Source organism: Scardinius erythrophthalmus, assembly GCF_964197995.2.
Source record: "Scardinius erythrophthalmus genome assembly, chromosome: 21".
Lineage (NCBI taxonomy): Eukaryota > Metazoa > Chordata > Actinopteri > Cypriniformes > Leuciscidae > Scardinius > Scardinius erythrophthalmus.
In genome coordinates this window covers 4,718,927-4,740,304 of record NC_138241.1, presented here as the reverse complement: position 1 = coordinate 4,740,304, position 21,378 = coordinate 4,718,927, and the positions used below count along the sequence as shown (strand labels likewise).

The 21,378-nt window shown below is 39.8% G+C and overlaps 1 protein-coding gene across 1 annotated transcript in view; it reads right to left on the bottom strand.

The window, feature by feature from the left end:
- The window catches only part of wdr11 (WD repeat domain 11), a 113,598-nt gene that overhangs the window by 40,273 nt on the left and 51,947 nt on the right, over positions 1-21,378 (bottom strand). The window contains exons 9-12 of the mRNA XM_081351297.1: positions 20,083-20,183; positions 18,743-18,922; positions 14,115-14,199; positions 960-1,066 (exon numbers count right to left, since the gene is read on the bottom strand). Of these exons, the coding sequence (XP_081207423.1) occupies positions 960-1,066; positions 14,115-14,199; positions 18,743-18,922; positions 20,083-20,183 (473 nt within the window). The remainder of the gene's footprint in view (positions 1-959; positions 1,067-14,114; positions 14,200-18,742; positions 18,923-20,082; positions 20,184-21,378) is intronic.

Below are 21,378 nucleotides of genomic sequence, written 5' to 3'. Positions count from 1 at the left end.
AGCTATCTCTCCTACACTTCTACCGCCACTCACACACTTCAAACACATCTCTCTTCACAGGCATTTTGAAACAGGAAGTACTTGTTGAGAGGTATAGGAATGCTCAAAAACACACCCGAACCCCAAATGTGCACCAACGTGCGAGGTCCCGATCAATGCTGCTTGCAGCTTTAATGAATTAATTAAATTTCAATGTGACATTTGCATAGTAGGCCTAGTTTATAGCCTGAAAAACAGATACACTGAAGTGTGAGACTGCTCATCATCCAGAGAATAAGCTGATTATAGTGCATCAATATTCATTAAGTTCTTTCACTGGAGTTTCCAAGCAATGCCTGCATGACCAAACTAATATTGATACACAAGCTTAATTAACAAAAAAGAGAGCAATGTAATTTAACACAATGTGAGAGTCTTGAAACATGTTTTTATTTTCATTTTTTTATGAAATTGTATTTAACTTGACATTACACACCGTTCATGCACATGACCCAATAAGATTTCCCAAAACATCCAGTCATATGAAGCAAATACAGGAAAAATGTAGCCAATAACAGTGTGAAATGTACTTGGCCTATAAGGTTAGACATAATCATTTGTTTTTAATCTGAAGGTATTATATAAAAATTGATGAGTTTTGATCAGATGTAATTCACACCTGTCTGGAAAAATCATTGCTCACTCTTTAGAGCCATAATAACAAGCCACACATGTGATGTGGGATGAGTTAAGACCCGTTCACACAATAACTAGTTCAATGAAACAGTGACATCCACATCACAGCTATAATGATAATGACTCGTTGGAATAATATAATTGGATTCACTTTCAGAACAATTCATTCCAGCTGATACCAATGAACATTGATAGTCAGAATGCACCCAACTTTAAGGAGATTGAGCAATGTACAATCAGGATAAAATACCAGTGTGTAATGTGTGTCAGTGTGTGTGCTTTACCTGTGCGTAAGTCCACATGCTGCAGTTCATTCCTCACAAGTCCAAGGTTGTTGGGAACAGAAGTGGCGAAGGACAGAAAACTAGTCAAACTAACCCATTCAATTCCTCTGCAAGAGACAAGGACATCAAGGGAAAAACATTAGAAGAAAATGTATTAATCTCCACTCCCCCTCTTTCTGACCTCTAGAATTATTTTTGCTATTTTTGCTACTGTACATTCAAGACATTACGATTGGCTGATCTGCTCACATTAGAAATAAGTGACAACTCGTGACTTTAATGTGCCCATGGCCTTGACATCAATACAATGACAAATTCTTAACAGAAAATGTTGTTTGCAGGTTAGTTTTGAAAAATACTCTTGGTGGGCTGGGGAAGGAGCTTAAAAATTAGAGCATGGCTATAAAAAACTTTCATCACTTTTATTTTAATATATATCAGATGTTATAGCTCCTTAAGAGACTATGGGCCCTATCTTACACCCGGCGCAATGCAACGGCAAGCACGACACAAGTGTTTTTTGCTAGTTTCAGACCGACGCAGTTATCACTTTCACGTCCTGCGCCACGTTGTTTAAATAGCAAATGCATTTGCGACCATTTGTGTGCCCATGGGCTGCTGGTCTGAAAACGAGGTGTGTTCTGGCACATTGTTGGAGCGTTGCTATTTTGAGGCATAGACTGAGCCATTGACCAATTGAAACCTGGTCTAAAGGCAATGGCGCAATATATATATATTTTTTGTTATTTAAAGAGCGTGTTAGTAATGTGCGTCTATAGGCAGGTCCACAACACGCGTACATTTTGCTTATTAAACACACAGGGACGCACAGCAGCACACAAACATGCCAAATATTGTACATAAAGATATGGTGGAATCCGGCTTGTCCTGTAGATGGTCTGCTTGCGCACTTTTACCTCGCGCACGAGCAGATCCGTTTGCGCGTTCGGTCTTTCCACTATCAAATTCCGTCATGTAAATAGCGAATCTGCCATGGTGCGAGCGCAACTTGCATTTAAAGGGAATGGGAGATGAGACTCTGATTGGTTTAACACAAGTTAATCCCAAAACACACCCATTACTCATTAAGAGAATAGGGATAACCCTTTTAGACCATGCGCCTGGCGCGCCGACCATTTTTCCCATCGTTAAACTAGCAAAAGTGAATTCGGACACGACCTAAGTGAACTTGCACCCTGCGCTTAAAACCATGTACCGAATGGTCTGTACCAAACTGTGATGAGCAACATCGCGACTATGATGAGAGAAAACAGGTATGCATGAGCATTCTGTACTTTTTAGGGTCGCAACTTGTGACATCATGTTGTTGTTGTTGTTTTTTTTACATGTCTTTGGTCTGTGTTGCGTTTATATTTCATTCAAACCACACCAGAGTTAGTTTGGAAGTGGACCGAGACCCATCTTTTCAGCGATCCTGGTCCACTTGTTAGATGCACACCAGGGTTCAGTTGGCAGCGTTCACACTTATTCAAATTAACCGCACTAACAGAGCAATCGCACCAGGGTTCATTTTAATCCAACCAAACATGCCAAGTATGAACAAACCCCGACTGTGTATTCCAAATTTCCTCTTTTTCCACTTACTGCACTTTTTTTAAAACACATATATCACAACAGCATCCTCAGAATTCCTACTTATGCTCTTAAAAAATCAAAACGTGAAAGGCCTTCATTATAAATCGAACCGGACTGATAAAAAAAACAAACGAAAAAAAACAAAACAATGAGTCTAGAGAAAGTCTGTGTTCAGGAAAGGCAGAAAGAATAATGGACTTTCTGTGGGCTGGTGTGTCCTGGCTGGGGGATCCAAGAAGAGAGCACTAATGAGACATAAAATGGCCACTTGATTAATTAGGCCACTTCTCCTGAAAAAAAAATGCAAATGATATGGTAATGAGGAGCCTCTATGGATTGAGGGCATAGGGCCGGGGAAAGTTTAAGACTTTGTGCATGTGTGGCATGATGACAAGTGAGCGGTAGCGGCTCCTGGCCGTAACTTTAGGTAGGGTAGATTCTGGGTCTTAGCGCTAGTTTGATTAACATTTTGTAAGCTTTATATTCTATTGAATTCACATTCAAACTTTCATTAATTTGATACAAAGAACAGACATGCCAACTAGTTACTGAACTACATTTACATTTACGCATTTGGCATACGCTTTTATTCAAAGCAACTTACATTGCATTCAAGGTACACATTTTACATTTTGTCAGTTCTTGCTTTCCCTGGGAATCGAACCAACGATTCTAGCGTTGCTAGCGCCAACGCTCTACTGTTTGAGCTACAGGAAAGCCTGATGCAGATTAATATAGATATAGCTGAAAGGTAACGTGAAAATAAGCGGGGCAGTCTGAGATCTGCCCCAATGGCTCTTAATTAGAGAGCGCTGCAGTTCCATTTTTCATCATAGATTTACATTGTAAAATTGTAAAGAGCTGATGAGGATTCAGGCATAATAATATAGTACCTGCCTGTAGAAGCCATACGCTAAATTTGTATATATCCTGCTCACTATAGGACAATTTTTTTAGCCACAGATGAATAAATGAATGCATCTGAAGGATTTTATGCATCAAGATGAGGTTCAACAAACTCATCATTGAAAAAAGCAGGAGATCATTGATTACCATGTGACTAGAGCGGTCAAATTGTGAAAATACATTTAACATCTATATTTCACCATGAACAAGAAGAAATCCCACACACATCCTCCAACAAATAAGTGAAAAGAACGAGATAAGCCTTCCCCAACACTGCCCCCCTGACCGACCTTTGCTTTCACCTTCTTTCTGACTGATGTCAATCCTTTAATCCTTTTTTGGTTCCCTCTAGCAGTTTTAGATAATAAAGATATTAGAAAAGCAAGAGTGGGATGTTGGGTTTAAATAGTGCAGCCATATCACGCAGTAGCCTAAGACTGGTTGCCCACTGAAGCTAAGCAGGGTTGAGCCTGATCAGCACCTGGGATAAGAGAGCTCCTGGGAAATCCAGGTTTCTGCTGGAAGAGGTGTTAGTGAGTGGGGCGCTCACCCTGTGGTCTGTGTGGGTCCTAACGCCCCATTATAGTGGCGGGGGACACTATACTATAATGCCTCGTTTCCACTGAGCAGTCCGGTACGGTACGGGACAGTACGGTTCGGGTCTGTTAACCATGATCTGGCTAGCGTTTCCACTGCCAACAGTACCCTTACTTGATAGGCGTGGTGTTTCGATCAACGTCATTTTCGCTCGAAGAAGAACATAGTAAACTACAATGGATGACATGCAGCAGATCTTGTTCTTGCTCCTCGACATGTTTGTTACAAGAAGACAAGCGCTGACATTAGGCTTTTCTCAATATCAAGTACGCAAAGTTTGTACACGCCATGTGCGACTCCTACATGCAAATGGTACAGCGCGTTCTTAAAGCGTCGCTCTGCTACTCCGGTTACCTCTGTTAACTTGCTCTGTACATTTTAAGCAACAATAAAACGAAATCTGTTATAAAACACCACTCTGCCTCTTTTCGTTTTCATTTAAATAAATTAAACATTATAGGGACACAAATGTGGTTCATGCGGAACGCATATTGATTATTCACTGCACGTTATACGTTATTCTAACGTTATTTATAACAAAACGAAATTTAAAACACAACCCTAACGTTACCTCTTTTCGTTTAAATAAAAAAAAATTAAACATATTCCAGGCAATATATGCGTTTGTACAAATGTTGCAGTAAACATCAGTGATAATCTTGTAATAAAAAAATGACAAGAAACCATATTTCTTTTTGTAAAATTTCAGTTTTATCAATAATAGCCTATATAAAAGTTTAAGTAAAAGGTACAAGAAGCTATACAATAAGAAATAAAGCAAACAATTCAGTCAAATATCCAAATGCAGCGCTCTAGTCTAACATTACAAGTAAAGTTAAATACATAACATTAGCCTATGAAACTAAACTTAGCCCTCAGCCAAAACGATTGACAGGGAACTCATTATATATTCACGAGAGCAAAGATCGCCCGTTAGGTCTACACAAGACGAATTATATCTCATGTTTAACCACTACCGTCGGAGTAAGCGACGAACGTCAGAAGATTAGCCGACGAAAGGCTCATCCAGCCGGGAAACATGAGCGCCGAGCCCCGCTGAACGCCTGGATCTCACAACCGGGGGAAAAAAATTATCATTTTTATAAATAAACCACAGATTTGAGCTTTAAACAACTACATTCTCGCCTGAAAAACTCTTAAAATTACATTTAGTGATACAGTAACAGTATTATTATATTAAACTGTATATTAAAAAATGGCGCTTCTTATGTTGTCATTCCCCTTGTAGCACGCGCAAGTGACGGTTCTCTGTCAACCAATCAACGTCCTGCAGTGAGTCTAGCTCCACCTTTTAGTACCGTTCCACTGTGCTAGGTACCCCAATGGAAGGGTACCTAAAAAGTGGTACGGTACGGTTCGGCATTTTGGTACCATTCACAACTTTTGATAGTGGAAACGCAAATAAACGCAAATACTCAAACGCTGGCGCATGTTGGCTGCCGCTTCTCCGCCCGGCTCTGTTTTAATGTCTTAATGTTTAATGTGTATCTATTTTAATTCTTCTTAATCAGTATTCATTTTATTACTACAAGTTCATTCATCCTCTCAGTCATCTCATACTGAATTCACAACGGATAACGCATGAATGAAAAATCAAAGCGGATATCTGTCCTGGGAATCTCACGAAGGACAAAACACCAGAACAAGCAACAAGTGCCCGACTCAACCGTGGCCTTCGAGCAGATCAACAACTCTGATCGCGAAGAAATCTTAGAACTTAACGTTACATACTTGCTGAAATTGGACTGGAATTGAGACGCCCGGCTTCTGGGATCAAGTTAGCGCTAGCTTTGTGCTAGCGCACCACGCCTGGATTATGCCACCGTTATGCTCTGCTGTCGACTCCCGCCCACTCAACAACCACCTTCGTCCGGACAACATCAACATCCTTCAAGAATCTGGACTACCTCGCCGTCCTCCACATAGAGGCTCTGGTCGTATGTTCAATTACAACTTTTCAACTTCAAACTCCATTCCATCCATCTGGTCTTATTCGCGCATTCCAACTTCCTCACTACGTCATCACAACAAACGACAAGCGCTCCTATCTAATCTCCGCCCCCTTCCTCTGTCCTCTCAATCCATCACAAAGCAACGTCACCTGAAACTGGCTTTGTTTAACACTCGCTCACTCAACAATAAAAGTCTCATTTTAAACGAATTCATTACTGACAATAACCTGGATTTCCTCTGTATCACTGAAACCTGGCATAAACCCCTGGACTACTTCTCACTCAACGAAACCACACCCACAGGATACACATACATGGACAAACTCCGACCTGAGGGGCGGGGAGGCGGTGTCGCTGCAGTGTACAGAAAGGACATTAAAACATCCATCATCTCCATCCCTGCTGTTCAGTCCTTTGAACACATCACTTTCAAACTCTCTGGTCCCACTCCTCTGGTCACTGCCATAATCTATCGCCCCCCCAAACCAAATCCTTCCTTTCTCGCTGACTTATCTGATTTTTTGACTCAGCTATCTGCCATTTCACCTTCTGTTCTGCTTTTGGGAGATTTTAATTTTCACATCGATACTAACTGCAAATCTGCCACTGAATTCCTGGAAATGCTACACTGCTTCAACTTTACCCAACATGTTAACTTTCCTACTCATAGCCGTGGCCACATCCTGGATCTGGTTTGCTCTACTGGTCTCACCATATCTCACCTCTCCAGCCTCAACCTCAACATCTCCGATCATCTGGTAATCACCATGAACATCGATCTCCCCATTATGACCACTAAGAATAAACGGTCAATTTCCTTCAGAAATCTTAAATCCATTTCTACTCCTGCTCTTTTAGCCTCTCTTGTTAGCAAAATATCCTCCATCCCCCCACTGCAGACTGATAACCCCTCCGATCTCACTGACTACTACAATGAAACACTCTCCATCTGTCTCGATCAGCTGGCTCCCATTAAAACCAAAACTGTTTCATTCTCTCACTCTGCTCCCTGGTACACCCCGGATCTGCGCAAAATGAAATCCCGAAAGCATCAGCTTGAAAGGCTCCATAGGAAAACCAATTTATCTGTTCATCTACAAGCATATACAGATTACCTCGAGCAGTATAAAGAAGCTCTCAAGACTGCCCGATCCACCTACTACTCACACCTCATACACTCTGGTTCCACCAACCCCAAGGCTCTTTTCTCAACGGTAAATAAACTTCTCAAACCCAGTGATAATACCACCAACTCTTTCACAACTGAAAAATGTAACTCTTTTCTTTCATTTTTTCAGACCAAAATTGACACCATTTATAACAACCTGTCCTCTTCCTCTGTCAATACTGTCTGTACTCCCATCCTATCACTTGCTCACGCTCCCTTCTTTTCTCTGTCCCTGTCCCAGTTCTCACCTGTGTCGGCAGGGGAGCTGTCCAAAATCATAACTGGAATGAAAACATCTACATGTGTCCTGGACCCCATCCCATCATATCTTATCAAGAACTGTCTACCAGCTATTTCCTCACTCATCACTGAAATCATTATCTCCTCTCTCAGCACTGGCTCAATTCCCCCTTCACTCAAACTGGCTGCTGTCACTCCCATCCTTAAAAAACCTGGACTCAACCCCGACATCATGTCAAACTTTCGGCCCATCTCCAATCTCCCTTTTCTGTCAAAGATACTGGAACGCACTGTGGCCAAACAACTCAAAACCCACCTCTGCTTAAATGACCTGTTCGAACCTTTTCAATCTGGCTTCCGTTCGCAACACAACACTGAAACAGCCCTCCTTAAAGTCACCAATGACATCCTCCTCTCCGCTGATGCTGGTCATCTCACCATTCTCATCCTCCTGGATCTCACAGCAGCTTTTGACACTATAAACCACTCAATTCTTCTTTCCCGCCTCGAATCTTCCCTCAACATCACTGGCACCGCCCTTTCCTGGCTCCAATCGTATCTCACCGACAGACAACAGTTCATTCACATTAACAACTGCACCTCCTCCACTGCTCCGCTGTCCCAAGGTGTCCCCCAGGGTTCGGTGCTTGGCCCTCTCCTTTTCATATTATATCTGCTTCCCCTTGGTAACGTCATTCGCCACCATGGTCTAAACTTTCACTGTTTTCACCGATGATGTTCAGCTTTACATCTCCACCAAATCCATTACCTCCGTTACCCACTCCACTATCTCCAACTGCCTCATTGACATTAAATCCTGGATGCACTCTAATTTCCTTCAACTTAACTGTGAAAAAACAGACATGATCATCATCGGTCCCAAATCCATCACCAAGACCACTCACAGTTTCTCTCTCACTGTCGATAACTCCACCTTGTTTCCATCCCTTCACAGTCGCAACCTCGGAGTCATCTTTGACAATAACTTCTCCTTTGAACCGCACATAAAACAAATCACTAGAACTGCCTTTTTTCATTTAAAAAACATTGCCCGACTCCGTCCTTCACTCTCGTTCTCCGCTGCTGAAACCCTCATCCACGCCTTCATCACCTCCAGAATCGACTACCGTAACAGCATCCTGTATGGCACAACATTGAAAAGCTTAAACAAACTCCAATATATTCAGAACTCTGCTGCTCGTCTACTCACCCACACCCGCACCCGTGACCACATCACCCCAGTCCTTAAGAACCTTCATTGGCTCCCGGTGCCACAACGAATTCAATTCAAAATCCTTCTCCTCACTCATAAAGCCCTCTATAACCAGGCCCCTTCCTACCTTACTGACCTGCTCCACCGCCACAACCCATCTCGTTGCCTCCGCTCTTCCAATGCAAATTTCTTGACTCTACCTCCCAGGACCAAGCACCGAACCTGGGGGGATAGAGCCTTCTCTGTTGCTGCCCCCACCCTCTGGAACTCTCTACCCCAAAAAATCTGTGACTGCACTGACCTGTCAAAATTCAAAATCTTGACAAAAACTCATCTTTTTAAAATTGCTTTTAATGTTTAATTTAATTGTGTGTTTAATTTTCTTTTTTTTGCTACATTTGCTTTACAATTTTCTATGTTGCTACATCTGTTTTATAATTTTCTGTAAAGTGTCTTTGAGTACTTAGAAAAGCGCTTACAAATTAAATGTATTATTATTATTATTATTATTATTAAATGCGTACCGTACCGTACTGCTCAGTGGAAACGAGGCATTACAAGCACCGTCCTTCAGATGAGAAGTTACACCGAGGTCCTGACTCTCTATGGTCATTAAAAATCCCATGGCACTACTCGTAAAAGAGTAGGGGTGTAATCACATTGTCCTGGCCAATTTCCATCCATTGGCCATTGCCAGTCGTGGCCTGCTAATAATCCCCATCCACTGAATTGGCTCTATTCTCTCCTCTCCACCTGTAGCTGGTGTGTGGTGAGAGTACGGGCACTGCTGTACTGTGGCTGCCGTCACATCATTCAGATAGATGCTGCACACTGGTGGTGGTTGAGGAGAGATCCCATGATATGATTGTACAGCACTTTGGGTGTACAGTAGTACAAGTGCTGTATAAATGCCTCCTTTATTTTCATTTCATAGAAAATTTGAAAATGTGTTACAGAATGCTGAACACATTTATAATTTATTATTGATTCAATTTATGTTTTGGATGAATATTTTGGGTGATACAGACAAGCCGCTGCAAGTGAGTATATGAGTGTTTAATACAGATTTTAGTAGATTTTCTGTTATGTGTGTTTGGATTCACTTAAGGTGAAGACATTAGTTTGAGCCTCTGCATGAACCAATGAGGTTCATTCTCGAGTTACGCGGCACGTTTGAACTTCCTCAAGAACCAATGAGGTTCATTCTCGAGTTACGCAGCACGTTTGAGCTTCAGCAAGGACCAATGAGGTTCATTCTCGAGTTACGCAGCACGTTTGAGTTTCCTCAAGAACCAATGAGGTTCATTCTCGAGTTACGCAGCACGTTTGAGCTTCAGCAAGGACCAATGAGGTTCATTCTCGTGTTACGCAGCACGTTTGAGTTTCCTCAAGAACCAATGAGGTTCATTCTCGAGTTACGCAGCACGTTTGAGCTTCAGCAAGGACCAATGAGGTTCATTCTCGAGTTACGCAGCACGTTTGAGCTTCAGCAAGAACCAATGAGGTTCATTCTCGAGTTACGCAGCACGTTTGAGCTTCAGCAAGGACCAATGAGGTTCATTCTCGAGTTACGCAGCACGTTTGAGTTTCCTCAAGAACCAATGAGGTTCATTCTCGAGTTACGCAGCACGTTTGAGCTTCAGCAAGGACCAATGAGGTTCATTCTCGAGTTACGCAGCACGTTTGAGTTTCCTCAAGAACCAAGAGGTTCATTCTCGAGTTACGCAGCACGTTTGAGTTTCCTCAAGAACCAATGAGGTTCATTCTTGAGTTACGCAGCACGTTTGAGCTTCAGCAAGGACCAATGAGGTTCATTCTCGTGTTACGCAGCATGTTTGAGCTTTCGAGTAGCTAATGAGGTTTGTTCTCAAGCACAAAACAAGTATGGTTTGCCTTCCGATTACCAAATTTGAATGTGCATTTTATATGGATCTCTTTTACAATGTCTTTATGACAGCTTTGAACTTAGTGAATATACTTTAAGTGGAGAGACAAAAATCTCTCAAAGTTCATTATAAATATCTTCATCTGTGTTTTAAAGATAAGTGAAAGTCTTTTGGGTTTGGAACGACATGAGTAAATGACGACAATGAATTTTCATTCTTGGGTGAACTTACCCATCAAACACAATGTTAAAGCATGATCATGGTGTCCTAAAATATGGGGGAGGCCCCGATATATTTCAAGAGGAATCGAACAACAAACTGACATAATTTTGAACATAATCTGGCCAAAACAAAGCTCATTTGGAGTTTGTTTCAGTAGTTCAAAACAGCTCGCCAAACTTTGGCTAGCATATTCGAACTACCATTCGTCCGTGATGATTATGTGAATAGGTGGGTGTGTTCTGCCGCTACACTGCTGCCAATGTTTGTTGTGTGTTTGTTGTTAGAGCATAACACACAGAACATTTTTACATAATCAAAACCCTGCGCCCACCAGTGCGGACTGTATGTTTGAAAACAGTATACGGTCACTTGGTCCAATTTTTTTTGCCCTCTAGCAAAGAACAAAAAATAACTATGCTTGAAAGTATACTGGGGCCTTTGATTACGTTGCATACAGGATACAGAAAGGCATTAAACAATGCTTTTTAAACAGAATTTTCATTGTCATTGGAGCAGTGTTGACAAAACTTCCTCAGTTAAAACCTTCCCTAATAAAAGTTAACCAAACATTCTGAAAGGCTTCCATTTCACAAGAAAGTGCCGAGACAATGCAGAGACAATGGATGGTGTTTGTTTTCAATCAATTGCTTAACGACTTAATTGATTAAATCTCTCGCTTAATTTATTAGGGGGAAATGGTGCCTGCTTAAATAAAGGGAGAGATAATTAATAAAAATGAGGGCGGCCGGTGTGTCATGGGGTCTGAGCTCTGCAGTGAACACACGAACAGAATGATTAACTTCATTTTATGAGTTTAGATGGAGGGCTGCTTCATCATCTCTTGAGATTGTTTTCGACAATCCTCAGTGAATCATAATGCAAGTTGGAGACACTGCGGAATAATTTTTAGGGAACACGTTTACAGCAGACAAAAATGTATACAATGAAGACATTCACTTTAAAAGAATTTAAAAAGAATCCACTTGATAAATCTGACGTAACGAGTCACCGTATTTGGGTCAGATGCCAAAAGAAAACAACAAATGGTGCTAATATACACTTACAATGTGATGTAATACTACCAAAAAGTCATAATCCTAAACCCTTGAATAATTAAAACATGGATGTCTGGGAGGCAGTGAGCCTGGAGACTGTGTTGTACAGCATGAGTTCATTAAAGTTTAGCTTTAATGTGCGATATGAATAAATAGTGCTCATAAACGGCTGTTGAGATATTCTCAAATGAAACGAGGCTTGGACCAGGAAACAGTTTTCCTTACACATAGGAAAGTCATCAAAACTATGAAAAACCATTGGAAATAAAATTAATATGGCAGGGGTGTCTAATCCTGCTCCTGGAGGACCACCTTCCTGTAGAGTTTAGCTCCAAAACACCTGTTTGGAAGATTATAGTGATCCTAATGCCGCATTCGAGTGGTGTGAGGTGGGAATATCCAGGCCGAAATGTTCCACTTCCGACCTCAGTGCTTTCCAGTCATTTACACCACAAGATGGCACCAAGACTCAGCGAGAACATTTCATGTGTGCCAATTATTTACTGCAAAATCATAAAATAATGTAATGTTCAGGCTGTCCCAAAAGCAGTATTGTCATTTGTTATTCAAAACTTTTCGACTATCTAATGTGAAACATGTTAGCGCTAGATAGCTGTCTATCTAGTAGTTATTGAAAATTAAAATAGGTGAAAATGTGTTAGTGATGCCAGCAGGAGGCTCTAACCCTGCATTCTGCATAGGTTCTGCAATGCTCCAGATAGAGATAGGAACACTGTATAAAAAAAAAAAAAATGCACATTGGCATCTATCCATCATGGTCCATAATTCATCCATGTAAACACAGATAGGCTACATTACTCTGGCTCCTCTCCACTGATTCATGTAACACCTTTCTTTATCTCTCTGCACCTTCCAGCCTCCTCTCCTGTGTACGAGTCTACATCCTCTCCAGAAGCCTGGTGTCGATGAGCAGGGCTCAACGCTACAGATTTTTTCTGAGCCGTTGGTAGACATTAGCCAAAAACAACAGAAATGTAGGAGGCTGATATGTGTGTGGCTTTACTCGGTGCTGTCGTCTCTGCCGGTTTTAAAACATGTCTCCATTATTGTTGCAATTTTCTGCTCGACCGGCATTTTGTAACAACACAACCTTGTTTCTGCAGCGACTTTCAGCATGTTTCCTCAGACAACGTGACATGTTTACGTTTCACATGGTGTGAGAAAGTGACAAACCACGCAAAATCAGACAAAAAAAATAGATGTTCAATAGGATTTCAAACCACATATGAATGTAGCTCAAAACGGATTTGTAAAAATCACATTTCATGTGATTTTTTGCTGTTCACACTTGCTAAATATAATCAGATTCCAATAGGATATGCACAAAAATCGGATTTGGACTGACAGTCTGAACGAGGCTTTTAGGACCTAATGCATGTCAGAATTAGACATTGCCAATGTTTAGGTAATGCATTTCCCAATATGAATTATGATGCAACTTGGTTCGTTGGTCCATTAGGTTGGATTACAGATCTATGTGCACTAGAACATCTAGGCATTAAAACTGTTTGTTTTTTACCCATTATCCCCACTATCTCCAGCCTAAACTATTAACACAGCAACTACTACCTGTTTCTATAATTCATACCTCAGTACCTGAGAGAGAGGCAATAATTGGATATTATGTAATACATAATCATATTTTAAATTATACAGCTGTATATACAGTACATAATGTACAAATCTGTACATAAGTCTTCTGTTCCAGATGTATACCACTTTGTTATTATTATTTGTATTATTATTATTATCTTTCTTGGTCTTATTTAAATGTTATTTCTAGTCATGTCATATATGTCTATATGTCTGTATGCATGCATGCATCCAGAGCTTCTGGAAAACCACAACAAATTCCTTGTGTTTGTGCACACTTGGCAGATAAAACTCATTGTGATTCTTGATAGCTTTCTTACCACAAGTAAAACCACTCAAGAGTTTGTTGCACTCTCAAACCAATTATTTTGGTGTGGATCCGAGCGTGATTTGTATGCTCGTATGCCTAAACGAAACTAAAGGAGAAAATCCATCAGGTTCTGAAATGAATGCTCCAAAAGCGCATAGTGTAGTGGGACACAGCCCATGATCCCGTTGAATAAATTGCTTAGAGCAGTCTTTAAAGTTAGTCATCTGATTTTTTTTCAAGACTTCATAACTTTAAGTCAGTTACATAAAAAGTGGTCTATTTTAATGTGAAAATTTAATCAAACTAGGTATTAAGTGAGTAAGTTATTCATGAATGGGTGTGTAGTTATATTATTACAGAGTAAAGGTTTCTTACCTGACCTCACAGGAATGGACACTTAGCTCTTTGTGCAGGAGGCCACTGGTCAAGTTGTACACCAGCACAGAGCCATTGCTTGTACCTAATGGGTAAACATGCAAAACACACACACACACACATGAATGCTGTAATTGGCTAGTTAACATGATTGAATTACTTGAATTATGCTTGTTAAGGCATTAACAATTCTTTCCTTTGATTACAAATACATAATAATAATCATTGTAAAACTTGTCAAACTACATTTTCATGAGTAATTTCTGATGACACTGTTCATAACGCAGCCTGCTCAGACTGAACAGAACATCATTCATCCCGTCAGTGGAGGTTGATAGATGTAGCACTGAGAGGAAAATGAGAGAAGAGTGACTGCGTAGTCTGAGAGGTAGTGAAGTGTTTCAGAGAGTTTCAGTGATGGGACAGCTGAGGTGGTATGCCAGTTGAGTTTGAGGGTACATTTTTTTCTAATTTGTTTGAGCGAGTAGAAATGTGCAGATAAAATTATTAAACGGGACCTATTATGGCCTTTTTCGAAGTGTTGATTTTGTTTTAGGGGTCTACTAGAATGTTTTCACACTTGAAATGTTCAAAAAACACATTATTTTCCCCATATTCTCCATTGTTGCAGCTACTCACTTCCCAGTCTGTCAGTAATGCTCTGTTTAGTTCCTGTCTCTATGAAGCCACTCCTTCTGAAAATCACACTGTGCTCTGATTGGTCGGCTGGAGCAGTGTGTAGTTATTGGTCAAGCGCTTCGAGTGAGTTTGGGAAATGTCCCGTACATTACCATAACCGCCAGTTTAACACACTACTAACTCAGGGGATCCGTCCCTTTATTCTGTGTATGCCTTTCTCAGAAGAAAACTCAAGACTACATTAGAGGGTTTGCATTGACGTCACTTTCCCGCTGGAACACACTCCCTCAGCCGGACTGAGTGGCAGAAGAGCTGCTGAGTGGCTGGATTTAATAGGGGAAACTGCGAAAACTTGAATAAAACAAATGATTATCAGTTTAAACTTAAGGTTGGACTCGATATAGTGTTCCTTACAACTTAAAGATCCAGTGATCCATGAATATTGACATGCAGCCAGGAATCGTGTTTCCTGACATTTATATGAGCCTGATTTAGATAGCGGGGAAATAAGCACATTTGCCTGTGAATGCTTTATATAAATACAATATAGGTCTAAATCCAGGTGATCACTTACTATATCAATGTTATATATATATATATATAAGCATATCATCTAGCCTTAAAACTTAATAGCTTTTGTCAGTGTTCATTTAAAAACATCCAATTATGCAGAATAAGATGGTAAATATTTAATTGATGTCAATAGGGTATGAATTTACCCCTAAATTCAACATATTGACACAAAATGATACTGCAAATCCCCCTTTCACTGCCTGGATCCAGTTGTTTCTATGAATTGCAGCGATCCATTTGCTTCTCTTTTCTGTAGTTTTCAGCAGTCTGTAAAAATATACCTCATATTTCTTGTCAAAACTAGTTGTACAGGCAATCGCAAAGCTCTTTCCCATTTTAGATGCGTTTTGTGTGTTTTCCGCAGCATTCACACTGAAAACAAATGCTGCCGCTCAGTCTTTTTGCCACTTAATGGGCGTGACGGTGATGCGCATACCAGCTATAGAGGCATTTCAGCGAGTTCAGCAACAGTGCGCACTGATATAGAGAAAACTCCCGCCGGAGGGACTGTGCTTTCGAACTTTGCAAAGCCTTTTCATGCTTAAACAGCAACATTACACTCAAAAGAAAAATGAACACGTAAAAAAACCTCAATAGGATCCCTTTAATCAATTAATCATGATTCTAGTTATTGCAGTTATAGATCCCTGCATATTTATTAATGTGTTTTATTAAACTGTGATTATACATCAATTAAATTCAATTGAAAACAATCAAACAAGCCAAGTCGTGACCAGCAAACAGCCAGCACAGACCCAATGCATCGACTAGTGTGCAACCCATAATCAAACTGTGATGCGTTTCAAAATATGCAGTAACTCTAAAAGAGATGTTTGCTAAAGTCCATAGAATCATTTGGCACAGAATAATGTACACAGGGTAATTGTAGCAGGCACCACAGTGTCAGACTATATGCGCATAGTCTATTCAAAGAGAGATGCATGCCATTATGTATTGTACGTAGACTAAACAGATTGACTCTGATGCAGCCAAAATTGCACAATTGTCTGGCTTCAAATGTCACACATACAAATGTCGCATATGGACCTTCTTTCCCTCAAGTGCCAGATGACCTCTCGTCAAGATCGCTTCTTTGAAGTTTTGAGATGGTTTAAAAAAAGCCACCATTGGGAATGATTCAGAAACAGTCCTTGAGCACTGAAGCAGAAAGAGAGTTTGAAGTTCTGTATCTTCCCTGAGGCAAAAACTGTACTATGGAGATACTTCAGAAATGCATCTGTCAAGAAGGATTCTCGTTACAGGGTATTGACAACTGCAGTGTGCTTGTTCAATTGGATGTATAGTGCACTCGAGGAGCTACAAAATATCATCAAGACTGGACCGCTGTGTTGACTCCAATAATGAGATGGCAAGTAGAGAAAATTAGACCACCAATCACAGAGCTTAAATTACAATTTGCAAGATCCGTGGATCGAACTGGGTGAAACCTCATTTAAAACATATTGATATTTCTACAATGCAATAAAACAGATTTTCACATATTTAGGAGGTCTTTAAGCTGTAAAATATTTTCCGTTTCTCTGGTACTCAGCAACAGATGTAACTCAATTGGAGCTCTATTTTTAGCCACAGCTAGCTGAAATCATACATTAGTCTACAAAGTTTCATATTTTTGTGACTTGTGCTCTTGAGTTTTTAATATCTGTGCAAAGCTTTCAATCTTTGCAGAACGTTTAATTAAGAGATGATTGAGTAAACGGAACATCTATGGCCTTGCTGGTTTGAAATGCTGTGATGAATGACGTTTGCATTAGATTTTATCACATTTTTTTCATTTCAGCTCATATGATTTGCTTCTCTTGGCTCGTTCACTTTGCTGTCAAAAAATCAGGTCGCGCTCACAGAAAGACTGGAAATGTAACTCGTGTAAAAAACAAACTCCATCAATATGTGCACTCTTAATACACGATATGCTACCGTGATTTTGAGAATGGAATATCAATAGTTGAACTCCATCATTCAACTGACCAGCGTGTCATATTGGGGTGTGATTTGTATTGTCTACGATAATATTGAAACTTGTTTTAACAATGTGCAAACCGATGTTATAGAGTATGTCACCCACCCAGAGTATGCAAAAAAAAAAAAAAAAAAAAACCTTTCACTGTGTTGTAGCTTATTAAAATGCAGAATTAGAAAGCCTCCGAAATTCAAGATATGGGGGCAAAAAATCTAATATTCATATAATATAACATAGTTCCTCAATATCACATGAGCATGAGTGTAGTTTTTTTTCTTGAATATCAGCACGACTGCAAATGTGATAATGATTTTATACAGCAGTTCAATAAGTTAATATTGTGTTATTTTTTTTTCTTCTATTTTGACAATGAAAATAGTTCCAAACAAAGCCAAAGCAGAACTATTTTGAGTCTTCGAGCAACACACCCGCTGTTATTTTACTAAATCAATCTGCCTTTTTAAAAGAATTGGATGAGTCAGTAATTCAATGGCCCATTTATTTAGGCAGTCACTTCATTCCTGAACGAATCAGTGATTTGAATGAATTGATTAAATGAATGACTGTATCGGACTAGTTTTCTAAACAATGTTTGACTTACAATCCTGAACACCTGACTCTGTGATTTTATGTGTCAGTAGTAGTGTGTGTGTTTTCTAGAAGTGGGTGTTACACAAGGCCGAGCTGTGGTTGCAAGCATCACATATGTTTTCTAATGATTTATTTTTATATACTATAAAAACCTTATTTAAATGAATGTCACATGAGTTTATAGAAGTGGCAACCTATAATAAATCCACGTAAATGAACCGAGAAATCTAAACATGTATCCTACCTTATGCTGATATTAAAATGGCCAGTCTTAGAAGTTTCCGTGATTTACTCTCTATAATTCATTTTATTACAATACTTTTTTCGTTGAATGCTGCACATATTGAAAGATAATAATACAGATGCAGGGGTTGTTATCAATTTTGATAACATAATCTCTGAATAGACTTCCTGTAGCCAATCATTTTCTAAAGCTAGGGCAATGAAGAGACCAATCGTATTTTAGCTGAACTGCTACCAGAAAAATATATTCTAGGATAGACTGAAGTTGTGTATGAGGAGGGAAAGGGGGAAGACAGACATTTTAAGGAAATTAAAAGGAAGTTAAAGGAAGTTAAGAATAACCAACTTTTACCGAATAACTCCTGATCAGTTACAGACAAAAGGCATTTCTGCCAAACTAAACTGATTCTGGGCTTGACGCCCATGACACAGACAAACAACACCCAAAGCCACTGTCCAGGTCTTTAAAGTGTCTTTATCTGTTCTATTTGATGAGAGTTGAGATTGCACACCAGTACTTTACCGTGTGTGTGTGCATTTTTAAATGTCAGCTATATAATGGAGGGGGAAAGTGTGTGGTCTCTGCATGTGCAGTACTCACCCACGGCCAGTAAGGGCTGGTAGTGGTTGATGTTCTTGGTGGTGAGCGGAGGACACATCCGCAGGGAGAAGGGGGGCAGGGGCAGGCCAGACAACAGCCCTGTCAACAGGAACTTCAGATGTACCTCCTGTTGATCTGCCAGGGGTCGCGGGGAGTCCACTCCAGAAATCAGACTGTGACCTGGAACAGCGACAGATCACATAATTGATCTAAATGAAACAACAGAGCAGCTCTTTGAGGCAGCTGAGCGAAAAGAGAGAAGCAGGCCATTACATCCAGATCTTTAATTCAGCTATTATTTTGTCCTGTGGACTATATGAAAACATCTGTTATGTAAAATAGCCTTTTCAGGATAGTACAAGACAATAACATGCACATTTTTATGACCCTCCTATTTTGTTAAAATTATTAACACTTTAGAGATTCTGTAAGTGGCATGTGAACTTATTAATGCAACAGTAAATAGATTTAACAGTAACAAAAATGAACATGCATGATTTTTTAATGATTTTAAAGAACATGTAGCCTGAAATGACATTAAAATGTTGAAATAAATGATTGTATTATAGTTCATTAAATTCAGTCTTTCTGACTGCTTACTTTTTTTTTATATATATATATAAACCAATTGCAAATAAAATATTAATAAATAATTCAAATTAACTTGTACACAAATATTTGATATTTGACCGACACCCACAGTCCTCCTCAGTTTGTGCACGGCTTTTATAGTGCTTTTGCATTGTTTTTGATGCTTGAAAGCATCAGTCCCCATTTATTGTAACTGCTTGGAAAAGAGTGACCAGCATAACTCTTCAAAATCCTCTTTTTGTGTTCCAAAGAAGAAAGAAAATAATTCAGGTTTAGAACTCTTCTTTTAAGACCCAAACGCCCACCAAATGCCTATGATTAAAGACACAACAGGAGATAAACCAGGCCACAGGCTATGAGTGTTATCAGTGCTGGGCTTCTAAAAGGGAAAATAAGATGTGCAGATACTGTAAAAGACAGATAGCAGAGTGAGGCCACAGGGTCTTCAGCCTGGAAATATCTCCTCAACTCAAAGGCTAGGAGAATGAAGCCTGAGACTGTTTAAATGAGTTATATTTAGAAGCCAGGATAAGGCAATCATGTGGAAGAAAAGAAAAGAGTGTGTGAGTGTGTGTGAGTGTGTGTGTGAGTGTGAGTGTGAGTGTGAGTGTGAGTGTGAGTGTGTGTGTGTGTGTGTGTGTGTGTGTGTGTGTGTGTGTGTGTGTGTGTGTGTGTGTGTGTGTGTGTGTGTGTGTGTGTGTGTGTGTGTGTGTGTGTTTGTTTGGGTCAGGGTCGGATGGCTATCTTACCAATCATTGTATTCAGGGAAAGATCCGGGATGCATTTTTGATTCTGACGTAAAGGTGTCCCACAGAAATTCACAGGAGAATACAAAGGAGGCAAGCCAGAACTGAGAGAAACAAAATGTATAGTGGATCACAAAACATGAAAAATACAATACATTTTATTAAAACAAACATATAAACAGTATAAGAAATCTGACTACAACTGCACAATTTAAATAACAGTATGTTTTTTTTTTTTTTACTTAATATTCAATATTATTGACTGGACTGACAGTATGTGACGAGAACTGAACTGAGCTGGAAGATGACATCACTGTTTTCTCCAGAGCTGCTTTATAGCCGAATTGAACAAATTTAATAATTGATGATCTTTAAAACGGAACTGAATCATCACTGAAGCTGAACAATTACATTTTTTTCTTTCTTTTTAGAGCTCTTGCAGCCGCATTGAACTATGTTTGAATCATTGAATCATTATTTCCCTGCTGATCCCTGTAAAGCTGCTTTGAAACAATCTGCCTTATATAAGTAAGGTGTTGGATTACATTTTTATTAAAAGTTTAATTTAGTTTTTCCACTGCAATAGTATATAAACTGATAAAGTTTAGTAGACTGATTTCAGATGATTATTGAGTCTCCAGCAAAGAGTCTCCTTTCCTGCCAGACTTGTTTTCTCTATTGTGTTTTAAATAAGTCAGATCACTTGATTCTCACCTTTCGGAGCCCAGACGTTGAGTCGTTAGGTTGATTGACTTTCACCTATTGTCTTTAATGGCTCTGGGATGGCTTTTGGAATTGGAGTTCCTGGCCAGTATCAGCATGTGAATAGTTATGCTGATTCAATTGGACTCAGAGTAGGGTGTGTTCCCACTTCATTTGCATGCTTTATTCAGAGTTCCCGCCTCTATGTAATCCCTCCCCCTTGGAATGTATATAGCTACAATGTATAATGTTTTAGACAGATCATGTTGGAAGTTTCTACAGCCACGTACAGAGGAGTTCTCAATAAAGAATAACTTCCGTTGAACGCGATCCCAACTGTCTCCTGGTCTCTGCTTTGAAGAAAGAAAAACTTTACAACAGATGGTGCCGTGACCCGGATGGAGAAAAAGGAAACTCAAAGAACTGCATCTTGAAACTTCAAGCTCAAAGATCTCAACGAAGCTGACTGAGTTCCAGACTGAATCTTCTGAATCCAGATTGAAAACTTCAAGCTCCAAAAAGATCTCAAAGACTGATTTTTTTCCAGACGGAATCTTTCTCTACAAATGAAAGACTCGGTGAGTTTCACTCCATTAA